This window comes from Argopecten irradians, chromosome 15 (genome assembly GCF_041381155.1).
Source record: "Argopecten irradians isolate NY chromosome 15, Ai_NY, whole genome shotgun sequence".
NCBI classification, from domain to species: domain Eukaryota; kingdom Metazoa; phylum Mollusca; class Bivalvia; order Pectinida; family Pectinidae; genus Argopecten; species Argopecten irradians.
The window spans coordinates 24,583,509-24,596,941 of record NC_091148.1 but is presented as its reverse complement, the minus strand read 5'-3'; the positions used below and the strand labels follow the sequence as shown (position 1 = coordinate 24,596,941).

The following is a 13,433-nucleotide window of genomic DNA, read 5'->3' as shown; positions in this document are numbered from 1 at the left end:
CGCTAGATAAAATTCAATTCTAGACATTTAGATATATACTTTTATATAGTATAACTTTGAAATATTGAACGTAAACGGTTGAGAAAATGAATAAACAACAAAAGCCTAATATGTTTCTTGAATTTTAATAGACACAGTACCATTGTGTGTAATTATCTTACATTGATGACTCTAAATAACGGAACTGTTTTCACTGGGGCCTTTTGAATAAAGGCCTGCGGTTTGACCGTACACCGCCCAAAAGAGAGCGACTGAATCATTATAAAAAATGAGACAATTAATCGAATTCCTAGTTGTTATTTATATACAAAATCAAAGAAACCATCATCTATAATCCGTGTACAGTAGATATATATGCAGCGAGGAATAAATACCTCTTATAGCCAACTGATTACGTTGAAGCGTGTTACCATGGGCGCCGCCATTTTTTACCGAAGTAGTCCAAAACGGTTACTAATTAGGCCGAGTCTAGTTTCGTAGAAAATGACGAGGTAATCCGATTGACCTATGTTCGAAGAAGTGGGCGAGATGTTCCGATTGCCGCTCATGATGATAAAGCTTGAAGCGTGACATTTCCAGTTAAACATGGGGAAGCGACACCCGTCTTGTGTAGGTCTCTGTTACGTCTGCAGTAAGGCGCTGACAGTAGTCCTCGCCGTGGGACTAATCGTTGTGCTGGGGACACTCTTAGTTGGACAGGATAGGAGACTGATAGAAGCTACCCGACAATCTGCCGTACCAGGTAAATAAATAGCACGTGCACTCGTGTCCTGTACAGGTCACAGGGACACACGTGTATGTACGAAATGCATTTGCACATGAGTTTCATGATCACTGGTTCATTCATGACTTTACATCAATATGAACTATTTTTTTTATTTTCTCTTTCTTTCACTGTTAATATAAGTATCTAGTAACCGTGTACTCAAGATATATATTGCTACATAATGGATATATTTAGTTTACAAAAATACATGTGCCGATAACAATATTAATGTGTCAGTCTCCGTGACTTACAGATACACTGTATATTTACATTTACTTGTCAATTCTACTATAACAATACGTATTTACGTCAGTAAACACATAGAATACATGTACGTATACCACGACGTGCTTATGTTTTCGCGTGCAAAATAAAGCTTCAAACACAGGGGCTCTCGCTTTTTCCTACACCACGGGCGCTCGCTTGATGGATTTTTCCCTAGTTTTTGGGTGAACAAAACTTATCCAACAACACAAAATCACGTTTTGACATTATTTTAGTATATTTTGTTAGATTCGTATCATTATCGGGATATGTTGTGTTCGAGAATTTCATTATACATTTTTAGGTGTGTTCGAGAATTTCATTATACATTTTTAGGTGTTTTCGAGAATTTCATTATACATTTTTAGGTCATCTGACCCGAAGGGTCAGGATGACCTATAGTCATTGTGATTTGTCCGTCGTCGTCCGCCGTGCGCCGTGCGCCGTCCGTCGTACGTAAACTTTTTTCCTTTAAGGTTCATGTAATGACTTTAACCAGTGATATTTTGCAAGCCTAAAACGCATTACTGTGCTGCTATTGAACAGAACTAATTTCATTAATTGTTGGTATATACCCTGGCTAACTGTCAGTCTTACTGTTGATAAGTAATTTGTGAAGCTGCTTGTAAATTTCAGTAAAATAAAAGAAAAATGTATATTTCTGGAGAAGACATAGAACTCGTGTGAATTGCATTGATGGCACCAAATAAACATGCTATCGTGTTCAGTAGTGACTATGCCAGGTACTCCAACAGTTTGTTTGGCAAAATCGGACCAGCGAATAGCGCAGGAGCCTATTGTTGTAAATGCAAATGGCTGCTTTAAATGGCGGATCACAAATATAGCATATAAGAAGACATTTTAATTGATACAAGTGCTCTTATATACACTATAAGGTGCTCTGAACATGACAAGAAGAATATTTACGAAAAAAATAGTTAAAATGTGGACTTTGAGGCTCTTTCCGGAAATTTGCATTTTTTGCCCCAAACAGATTGTTTGAACTATTTTTTCGTGAAGAGTCTTCTTGTTATGTTCAGAGTACCTTATGGTGTCTATAAAAACATTTGTATCAATTGAGATGGCTTCTTATATGCGATATTTTTTGATCCGCCATTTATAGCAGCCATTTGCATTTACTACACTAGGCTCCTGCGCTATTTGCTGGTCCGATTTTGCCAAACAAACTGTTGGAGTACCTGGCATATTCACAACTGAACACGATGGCATGATTATTTGGTTCCATCAATGCAATTCACACGAGTTCTATGTCTTCTCCAGAAATATTCATTTTTCTCATATTTTACTGTATTTTACACGCAGCTTCACAAATTACATATCAACAGTAAGACTGACAGTTAGCCAGGGTATATACCAACAATTAATGAAATTAGTTCTGTTCAATTGCAGCACAGTAATGAGTTTTAAGCTTGCAAAATATCACTGTGTAAAGCCATACATGAACCTTAAAACGCTACTCCTCCTTGACCGCTAAGCGGATTTCATCCATATTTGGTGTGAAACATCATTTGGGAAGAACAATCATATTTTATATAAATGAGCTTGGTCCGACCCCTAGGGGCTGAGGGGTGGGGCCCCAAAAGGGCAAATTTTCTTAATTTTAGCTTTAAAATCCAACTCCTCCTTCATCCTTGGATGGATTTCATCCATTTTTGGTGTGAAACATCATTGAGGAGGGACAATTATTTTTATATAAATGATAAAGGTCCTACCCCTAGGGGCTGAGGGGTGGGGCCCCAAAAGTGCAAATTTTCTTAATTTCAGGTTAAAATCCTACTCCTCTTTTATTCTTGGATAGATTTCATCCATATCTGGTATGAAACATCATTGGCGAAAAACAATCATTTTGTTATAAAAATGAGCCTCTTCCGACCCCTAGGGGCTGAGGGGTGGGGCCCCAGAAGGGCAAATTTTCTTAATTGTAGATTTAAAATCGAACTCTTCCTTCATCCTTGGATGGATTTCATTCATATTTAGTATGAAACATCATGGGGGAAGGACAATAATTTTTTATAAAAATGAGATAGGTCCTACCCCTAGGGGCAGAGGGGCGGTGCCCCAAAAGGGTAAATTTTCTAAATTTAAGCTTTAAAATCCTACTCCTCCTTCATCCTTAGATGGTTTTCATCCATATTTGGTATGAAACATCATTGGGGAAAGACAATCATAGTTTATATAAATGAGTCTGGTCCGACCCCTAGGGGCTGAGGGATGGGATCCCAAATGTATGAAAATTTCTAATTTTAGTTTTAAATCCCTACTCCTCCTGAAACCTTGAGTGGATTTCATCCATATTTGGTGTAAAATATCATTGGCAAAGGGCAATTATATTTTATATTTTATATAAATGAGCTTGCTCCAACCCCTAGGGACTGAGGAGTTGGGTCCCAAAAGGGGAAATTTTCTTAATTTTAGATTTAATTTTAGATCCTACTCCTCCTCAACTCTTGAGTGGATTTCATCCATACTTGGTGTGAAACATCATTAGGGAAGGAAAATCATATTTTATATAATAATTTTAGTATTCCAAGATGGCCGCTGGCCAACTTCCTGTTTTCAGTCTTCAGTCTCTGATCTCAATGAAAATTGGTCTATAAGGGTTTTAAGGGATGGCGAACAACATGCAAACATTTTCATAAAGATTTTGGTATTACAAGATGGCCGCTGGCCCACTTCCTGTTTTCAGGTTTCGGTCCCCGATCTCAAATGAAAATTGGTGTATAGAGGTTTTAAGGGATGGCGAACAACATGCAAACATTTTGGTAAAGATTTTGGTATTCCAAGATGGCCGCTGGGCCAACTTCCTGTTTTTATATTTCGGTCTCTGATTTCAATGAAATCAAGTATAACGGGTTATAAAGGGATGCTTATCAGTATGATAAAAATTTTGAAACATTTTTGCCGGGCAAACCTCGGTGTCTGTTACAATGAGTACATGTACTTGTTTTAGATTTAAAATCCTACTCCTCCTTAACCCTTGAGTGGATTTCATCCATATTTTGTGTAAAAGATCTTAGAGGAAGGACTGTCATATTTTATATAAGCAAGTTAGGTCCGATCCCTGGGGACAGAGGGACGGGGCTCAGAATGGGGAATTTTGATTAAATTTTGCTTTAAAAGCCTACTCCTTCTTAACCCTTGAGTGGATTAATGCATCCATATTTTGTGTGAAACATCACTGGGGAAGGACAATCATGTTTGATATAAACGAGTTAGGTCGGACCCTACGGGACAGAGGGGCGGGGCTCAGAAGGGGGAACATATTTTATAAAGGACAAGGTAAGACCCATGGGAATAGAACGTCAGGGGTCCAAAATGGGAGATTTGCTGAAATTTGGCTTTAAAATCATATATGGATGAAGGGCTACCAAGTTTGTTCAACAAATGACCTTTACCTATTTCAGAAACTTGCATATTCAAAAAAGGAGTTCCTTGTATTGTTTATATTAATTGTTAACCACTGCATTATACTGTGACTGTTGTTTTGTGCCATGAGTCAGATGACCGTTAAGGCCCATGGGCCTCTTGTCAATCTTCGATTTTCGCTAACGTTACATACATATATTGCGAAACAATGACTTATACGAATCACTTTCGATGACCCGACTTTTACACCTTCATATTGTACATACTACATGTCACTGCGGACGGGACAGGACTTATCTTGTAATACACTAAATTCAGGATATTATCTTTTCTTTGTGCCTGCCTTACTTTCTTCTTTCTAACGTTTCCATTGATAACACCTCACTTTTGGCCCTTTGTTGGGCGCTCGCCTCTATGAGGAAGGCTGCGGGTTCTGTCCCCTGGTCGAGACACACCAAAGTCAATAAAAGTGGTAGTTTCTACTCCTACGTAGCGCTCAGCATACAAGGCCAGAGTAAGACGACTGGTTTGCCCCTTGTCATTATAATGTGACCGGGTGGGGCGTGTTGCTTGGTGTCTTCGGCGGCATGCTTCAGTGATATAGCACTATAAAAAGGGAAAGAGCTCCACTATACAAGAAGACACAATACGAATATACCGCAACCTTCCAAAACACACACACGCACTTTACACACGCAACACACTGCATACATGGGAGACTGTCCTTACAGGATTTAATCAGGTACAAGAAACAAACAAAATACAATTATATACCTGTTTTTGTCCCAAAATGCTAAGTGCGATCACGCTGAAACTTAAAGCCTAGGTAAGATTCAATCAACACATATTAAGTGCATGTTTAGCTAACTGTATTATACTTGTAATTCTATATCTGTTGTTACCTCGACTTTGGTGCTTTATATATTGTGTTTATTGGCCGATACAGCCAATGGAACAACTTCCTTTTTTTACCATCCATGTCAATCTGGTATCGATTTTTTTTACATGTATTATGATACACGGTCAAATACATAATTATGCACCTTCAAAACAGTAAATAAAGAATATTACAATTACGAAATATTCTTTTTTTATTGGCATATACAATGTATATGTACCATATTACCTATAATATCCCAAATCCTTGTTTTTATCGGCTTCATTTTTCACGACTTACACATTTTACAGTGTTCATGCTTACATCTATTATATTTTTTCACGCAAAAATAGGGAAAAATCAATCAAGCGAGCGCCCGTGGTTTGGCAAAAAGCGAGAGCCTCTGTGTTTGAAGCATTTTTATGCACGCGAAAACTTTACCATTTGGTATACGAACATGTATTCTATGTGTTTACTGACGTAGTAAACGCTGTACGTTTTGGCCCGTTATGTCCAGGTTTGTCACGATTTTCACGGCAAGCCAAGATGGATGGTAACTGTTTATTTGCGTTCTGTCAAGGCACATTCTTAGTGAGGATTTTATTGTAATTCTCCATCTGGATGTTAATGTTGAACATTCAACAATGACCAACACTTAGTTTGTGAACTACCCATATCGAACGGAAGAGCATACACCTGCTCCAAAGAAGCCCGTCACCAGTCTTTCATACCTACTAAGCCTTGGCGAACCGTGAAAAACGTATAAGATCTTTATCAAAACGTGCAAAATGTTTGGTTTGGTTTGGTTTGTTTATTTTTACGTCCTATTAACAGCCAATGTCATGTAAGGACATGCCAGGTTTGTTGGTGGAGGAAAGCCGGAGTACCCGGAGAAAAACCACCGACAAGCGGTCAGTACCTGGCAACTGCCCCACATGGGATTCGAACCCGCATCCCAGAGGTGGAGGGCTTGTGGTAATATGTCGGGACATCTTAACCACTCGGCCACCGCAAAATGTAGCGGGCCTTATCAGCATACATGTGTATACTCGTGTATGCACGGCAACAGGGTCTTGATACAACACACTTGGTAATAATTAAAGTTATCTCGCCTCAGACAAGAATCTTGTGTTCCTATTGGTTAAAATTACGTCACGTGATATCCAATATATAGTCGTATCAGGTTAGAAGAAATCGTATCAGGTTTCACGATAGAGTTATCGTTCTTTGCCCCTAACGTCATTCGCAACAAAATGGCGGTCAAGTAACGCTTCGTGACGACGGCACTCAACGAGATGGTGACAAAATGTTTGAATGATAGTGCTGATGACCAATTTCAAAGCAAACCGAATTCGGCAATACTAATTTAGGTTTATTTAACAGAAATGGACCATGACAACGCATTCGAGTCTTCAATGAGGTGAAAATTTTGAGTCGTTTTGGTTTCCATACTCGGTACATAATGCATTTTGCAGTTACTTCATTGAAAGGGTCTTCGACGGGATAAATTCGTTACGCAATGTGTTAGTGGCCTAATACGGAAAAATATCGCCTCGCCCGATACAAGTTTATTTTAGACCCAGTATTTTTCCGTATTAGGTCACTAACAAACACTCGCATATACACGTGTTTGATTTGCACAAGGCCATTTCTTCGACAATCGGCAACAAATATCTATTCACGATTTTACTCCCAAGAACTACACAACTTTTGTTAATTATTATTTGATATAGATATTTCTTAACTAAATTGATAACACAAAAAATGTACTTTATATTTTTAAATTTTAGTTTTGATTTTTTGTTGTTTTCCAACTACAGAATTCCTACGGCCTGTTATTATTGCTACGCCCGAGCCTTCCGTGTTCGCAATCCGTGACCAAATTTTCCTCAGGTGTGAAGAAAACATCTCTAGCTTGTATCTCACCTCTATAAATACAGACGACATCCCAACCGTGGAATTTGAGAACAAATGTTTTTCCCGCGCTATTCGGAACTTCTGTCAGGAAGGAAGTGGAAAGAGAGTCCCGAATATCGCCCACTATGTTTGGTTTGGAAATAGAAATATGACCTTTTACCAACTGGTCAGCTTTCTGAGTGTCCACAGATTCCAGAAGCCATGTCTGATACTAGTCCATGGAGATGTGATTCCCACCGGAACTTACTGGAAATATCTGATTCGCCGTGTTCCGTATATCATACACGTGCACATGTCCCAGCCCTACAAGGTTGAGAACGGCCGGAAACTGGGATCTATGACGCACAAGTCCAACCTAGCAAGACTAATGGTACTTAAAGGTACTTCAGATTACTTACACATTAATTAAACTATCTCTATATGAAGTATTTGATCTATATAGATGCAATTCACAATCCGTTAGCATGCGCATTATGAAAATGGTATGCGAAGCCCTGACATCTGTATTAGACTATATATTACACTGAAAATAGTAATAAATTTTATTATTATGTGTTCATTGTCTGTACTCTAAAGTTGCTGGGGTTAGACTGAGAAAAACTGTTATTACTGATAATTTCATCCAAAAGATAGAATTGCCATTTGGAAGTTGATGAGTTGACGCTTCTATGTCCAATTAAGGATGTACTCCTCTGAAAAGTCAAAATTTTCTTATATTAAACTTTTTTTTCATATAGATTTTTAGGTCATCTGACCCGAAGGGTCAGGATGACCTATTGTCATCATGCACCGTCCGTCGTCGTGCGCCGTCCGCCGTGCGCCGTGCGTAAACTTTTCATTCAAACGACTTCTTCTCAATAACCGAAAGGCCCAGGGTACTGATATTTGGCCTGTAGCATACTGGGGCAAAGGGCTATCAAGTTTGTTCAAATGAATGACCTTGACCTTCATTCAAGGTCACAGGGGTCAAAAAGACTAAAATCTTTAAACGACGTCTTAACAAGACCCAGAAGGCCAAGGGTACTGATATTTGGCCTGTAGCATGCTGGGATAAAGAGCTTCCAAGCTTGTTCAAATAAATGACCTTGACCTTCATTCAAGGTCACAGGGGTCAAATAGGCTAAAAATCCTTTAAACAACTTCTTGTGAATAACTAAGAGGCCTAGAGACCTGATATTTGGCCTGTAACATGCTTGGATGAAGGGCTATCATGTTTGTTCAAATGAATGACCTTGACCTTCATTCAAGGTCACAGGGGTCAAAAAGGCTAAAATCTTTAAACAACTTCTTCTCAAGAACCAGTACGCCCAGGGTACTGATATTGGGCATGTAATATGCTGGGATGAAGGGCTTCCAAGCTTGTTCAAATAAATGACCTTGACCTTCATTCAAGGTCACAGGGGTCAAATAGGCTAAAAATCCTTTAAACAACTTCTTGTGAATAACTAAGAGGCCTAGAGACCTGATATTTGGCCTGTAACATGCTTGCATGAAGGGCTATCATGTTTGTTCAAATGAATGACCTTGACCTTCATTCAAGGTCACAGGGGTCAAATAGGCTAGAAATTTTAAACGACTTCTTAAGAACAGAAAGGTCTAGGATATTCATATTTGGCCGGCAGCATGCTGGAATGAAGTGCTACAAAATTTGTTAAAAAGTAATGACCTTGACCTTCATTCAAGGTCACAGGGTCAAATAGGTTAAAAAACCTTTAAACAACTTCTTGTGAATAACTAAGAGGCCGAGAGACCTGATATTGGGCCTGTGACATGCTAGGATGAAGGGCTATGATGTTGTTTTAATGAATGGCCTTAATATTCATTCAAGGTCACAGAGGTCAAGTAGGCTTAAATCTTTAAACGACTTCTTCTCAAGAACCAAAAGGCCCAGGATACTCATATTGGGCTTGCAGCATGTTTGGATGAAGGGCTACCAAGTTTGATAAGATGAATGACCTTGACCTTCATTTAAGGTCACAGGGGTCAAATTGGTTAAAATATTTTAAACGACATCTTTAGAATAAGAAGGAAGTCTAAAGACCTGATATTGGGCCTTTGACATGCTGGGATAAAGGGCTATCAAGTTTGTTAAAATGAATGACCTTGATCTTCATTGAAGGTCACAGGGGTCAAATAGGTTTAAATCTTTAAACAATTTCTTCTCAAGAACCAAAAGGCGCAGGATACTCATATTGGGCCTGCAGCACGCTGGGATGAAGTGCTACAAAGTGTGTTCAAATGAATGACCTTGACTTTCATTCAAGGTCACAGGGGTCAAAAAAGTTAAAATCTTTAAACGATTTCTTGAGAATAACTAGGAGGCATAGAGACCTGATATCGGGCCTGTGACATGCTGGGATGAAGAGCTACCAAGTTTGTTCAAATGAATGACCTTGATCTTCATTCAAGGTCACAGAGGTCAAATATGCTAAAATCTTTAAACGACTACATAGTGTTGTGCTAATACAAAAGATGTAGTCAGATGACCGTTAAGGCCCATGGGCCTCTTGTTGGAAAGAGGAGTTCATACCATGAAAGAAAATGAAAGAAAAAGCATATGTACGTGTGCTCGTTTTTGAGCTTCTGACTCTCAAAGATATCTAGTTGACAAAATATTGGATTTTATGGGTATTTTGCCCTTTTGACCATGTACACAAGAGATTAAAACCAAGTAAAGATTAACAGCAAAAATCAGCTCGATACAGCTAAAATTGCTGGTGCAGTAATGATTTAAGTAAAAACAATGTCAGTAAAAAACGGTAAAACTTTGGCTCTACTCAAAGCGAAAAAAGACACAATTTCAAAATGGCCGCCAGATGGGGCCGCCAGATGGGCCATTTCTTAAAATCCCCGTATAAAAAAATCTGCTACAGTTAGAACTGTAATTTTTCGACAATATTTGCAACTGGCAACTTGCTACTTATATTGATGAATTGTATTTGAAAATCTCATAAAGTCTTTGATCTTTGTCGAAACGAGACTTCAACGGGACCGAAACCTCAGAAGAATACATCCTTAAGTGACGCCATAATTGTCACGTTTTTGGTGATATATATAAGGATATAATTTTTAGTACATGTATGTGTAAATTGCATCATTAAATGTTATATATATCATATCTGATTAAACATCATAATGCACTCTGACGCAACTTTGTGTTTGACAAATACCCATTACCTAGACCATCAGCATATGACAATCACATAAAATAGAATACCTTCTCAGTGCCACAAAAACAGCATGTACGTTACGAAGAATTATACTGTTACCTACTTGCATTTTTTTAATTACCATTTTTCTTTCAGAATACGGCGGTATCTATTTAGATCTGGACACAGTCCTGCTGCGATCCCTGGACCCCTTGATGGACTTCCCCGTCACTATGAGCCTGGAGTACTGGAGCAACCTCTGGAACGGTCTAATTGTAGCCGAGCGTGACCCGGTTTTTATTAGACATTGGATTAACCTCTTCCACAAACAGTACTACTACGATCCTAAGAAATACTTTGAGTTTTCTCTATTCCTGCCGACCAGGATCGCTAAGGCTCACCCGACCTGGATACACGTGGAAAACATGACGTTTTGTACTCCGGCAGGAAATAAAGTAAATCAAATATTTGATGAAAACTTTGACTGGAAGCAAAACTACGCCATGCATCTTTATATCCGGTACTATAAAAAACATGATGACGTCATCAGTGTAAGGACCTTGAATGCGACGATAGGCTCACTCGCGCGCTTAGTGTTGTACGATACAAAATCTTTGTTAGAAGTTTAATTTTATTATTAATAATGATAATAACAAAGTTTTTGGTCGTTTTTTTCGATTCTTTTATTCTTTTTTTTTTACTTCTTTTTTTTGTTTGTTTGTTTAAAGACGCACTTTACTCTCTTAAGGATGTACTCCTCTGAGAAGTCGAAATTTTATTTTATTAAACTTTTTTTTCTCATAAATTTTTGGACTATAAAAGAAAATGGAAGAAAAAACATGTCCTTGTGCTCGTTTTTGAGCTATTATTACTTAGAGATACCTAGTTGACAAAATAATAGATTTTATGGGAATTTTGCCGTTTTGACCAAATAAAGAGGAGATTAAAGTCAGAGATTAAAGTCATAATCTCTAATGAGATGTTTGATATGTATGGATGTTTGTAGAATTTATTTTCCTGTAGTCTTTTTTAAAAATATACCAGTTTTGATGATAAGACTAATATTTGTTCTCAGAATAACAACATTTGCCACCCCTACCCCTTAATTTTGAGCTACAAAATACACTCCTAAAAGCGAAAAAAGACACAATTCAAAATGGCCGCCAAATGGTCCATTTCTTAAAATTCCTGTCTAAAAAATCTTCTAAAAATAGAAATGTTATTTTTGACAACTTGCTACAGATATTGATAAATTTTATTTTACAATGATTCAATTTTGCTTGTTACAAGCATTTCCATTGGCTTAAAATTGACTAATTATAAGGATTAATTTGAATAGATTGTTTATGTTATGGAGATATAACAAAAAATATGAGTTTACTCTCAGCATAAACCGCTTCGCTGTTTATTTAGAGTACACTCAGATTTTTGTGTATTATCTCCATAACATAAACAATCTATTCAAGTTAATCCTTATATATCATAACTTCTTGGATCTTTGTCGAAACGAGACTTCAACGGGACTGAAACCTCAGAAGAATACATCCTTAAGGTAAGCCGTCCCTTCTCGTTTCCTCTCAAGGATGAAGTGCGAGGTGCGTGTTTTCGGGGACTGCGGTATGTTGTGTTGTGTTTTCTTATATAGTGAAACTGTTGCCCTTTTTATAGTGGTATCACTGAAGCATGCATATATACAATCGATTGATAAGTAGGTTGGAAATAATGACAAAATACCACTATGGCCAAGATTAACCAGATAGTAATATAAAAATATTTAAGGTCGAAATCATTGTGGTCATTTGATGTGTTTTAGTAAATTTACGGGAAATGGACAAAATGTGAGCTAAGTTGTCGTCGTGCAATGTATAGGAACAGCATAAAAATGAAATAACAAAGAAATATAACCTTCAAATCAGTTTGGGTAGCAAAACGCATTGAATGCCCAAACAATAAATCGGGTTAAATAGAATAAATATGGAGAATAATATCCACCTCTAATACTATACTACCTTATGATGTACAGCATTCTGTATAACGATATAACCGGATTTGGAATTGACATAAAACCAAATTAAGTTACACTATACTCTTCCGAAGCAATGTTAGTAATAAAAAATAAAGTGAATATTTCTTTTCTTTTTCATAACAATTAAATGAAAGAAATAAGCATTGATTGTAATAGTTTTGACATATATATTGTCAAGCATTGCGTCATCCAAATTATCTTGAAAATATAAGATATAAAATGAAAATTATTGTTTCTGCGTTTAGAAATTCAGTAATATTATACTACTAATGCGGACACTTACTTTGAAATTTTATTCGAATGAATTCCTTTATTTTGTAGCTAGAAGGGTCTGTTTTTTGAAACATTTAATGACGGTGTGTTATAGTTGACCGAGACGAATTTGCCAAATATGAAAATATACCTGGCTGAACAGTTTTGTTATCCCTTTCATTTTGTATTGATACGTATACTACTAAATATAATGGCACTGCTATCTAATCCTTTGTAGACGACTCACAATATTAGACAACTAAAACTAATGTGACACCTCTGATAATAGAATGTCGAGCCCAAGATATCCTTCCGATGTCATCCTGTTATATACTTCAGCCCCATACTCCGTAAGACTAGCCCATCATTCCCGGCCCGGCGCCCGCAGAAAGTGTAGGGACGGTCGTTGACACTATGGTCTCTGAAATAAAAACAAAATCATAACAATTAATATCGAATATTTACTTCATGTACAAGCTTAACGTCATACCTTTCTGAGAAAACGACGTGGATATAGCTTACAAAATAATGACGTCACGATTGATACCTTTCCTCAAGAGACGGACTAAATTTCTCGAAACAAAAGAGAAACTTAAGTTTTTCTTCTTATATAACTTATACACTGTATTAACTATTATGACTTAGTCGGTTTTTGTCTTCGAGTAATCGGAGCTAGTCCAGTCAACCTAGTTTGGTGTCAACATTAAACTAATTGGAACAGAAATTATTTTTCATGGAATGTTTTGAGGCTCCGACTAGATCAAACTGTTAAAATTCCCAAATATTCTCATAAAG

General features: G+C 37.4%; 1 protein-coding gene across 1 annotated transcript; it reads left to right on the top strand.

Moving 5' to 3' along the window:
- Nucleotides 1-515: 515 nt before the first annotated feature.
- Nucleotides 516-11,028, top strand: LOC138309713 (uncharacterized). Its single transcript, XM_069250931.1, has 3 exons — nt 516-742; nt 7,115-7,591; nt 10,517-11,028. The coding sequence occupies exons 1-3, from the start codon at nt 586-588 to the stop codon at nt 10,987-10,989; spliced, it is 1,107 nt and encodes a 368-aa protein (XP_069107032.1). The 5' UTR covers nt 516-585; the 3' UTR covers nt 10,990-11,028.
- Nucleotides 11,029-13,433: the final 2,405 nt, after the last annotated feature.

Excerpts from the sequence above, each read along its gene's own strand:
- LOC138309713 (XM_069250931.1), top strand. The coding sequence starts at position 586 with ATGGGGAAGCGACACCCGTCTTGTGTAGGTCTCTGTTACGTCTGCAGT. Across the intron at positions 743-7,114 it reads CCGACAATCTGCCGTACCAG|AATTCCTACGGCCTGTTATT; the intron begins GTAAATAAATAG and ends TTCCAACTACAG. Across the intron at positions 7,592-10,516 it reads AAGACTAATGGTACTTAAAG|AATACGGCGGTATCTATTTA; the intron begins GTACTTCAGATT and ends TTTTTCTTTCAG.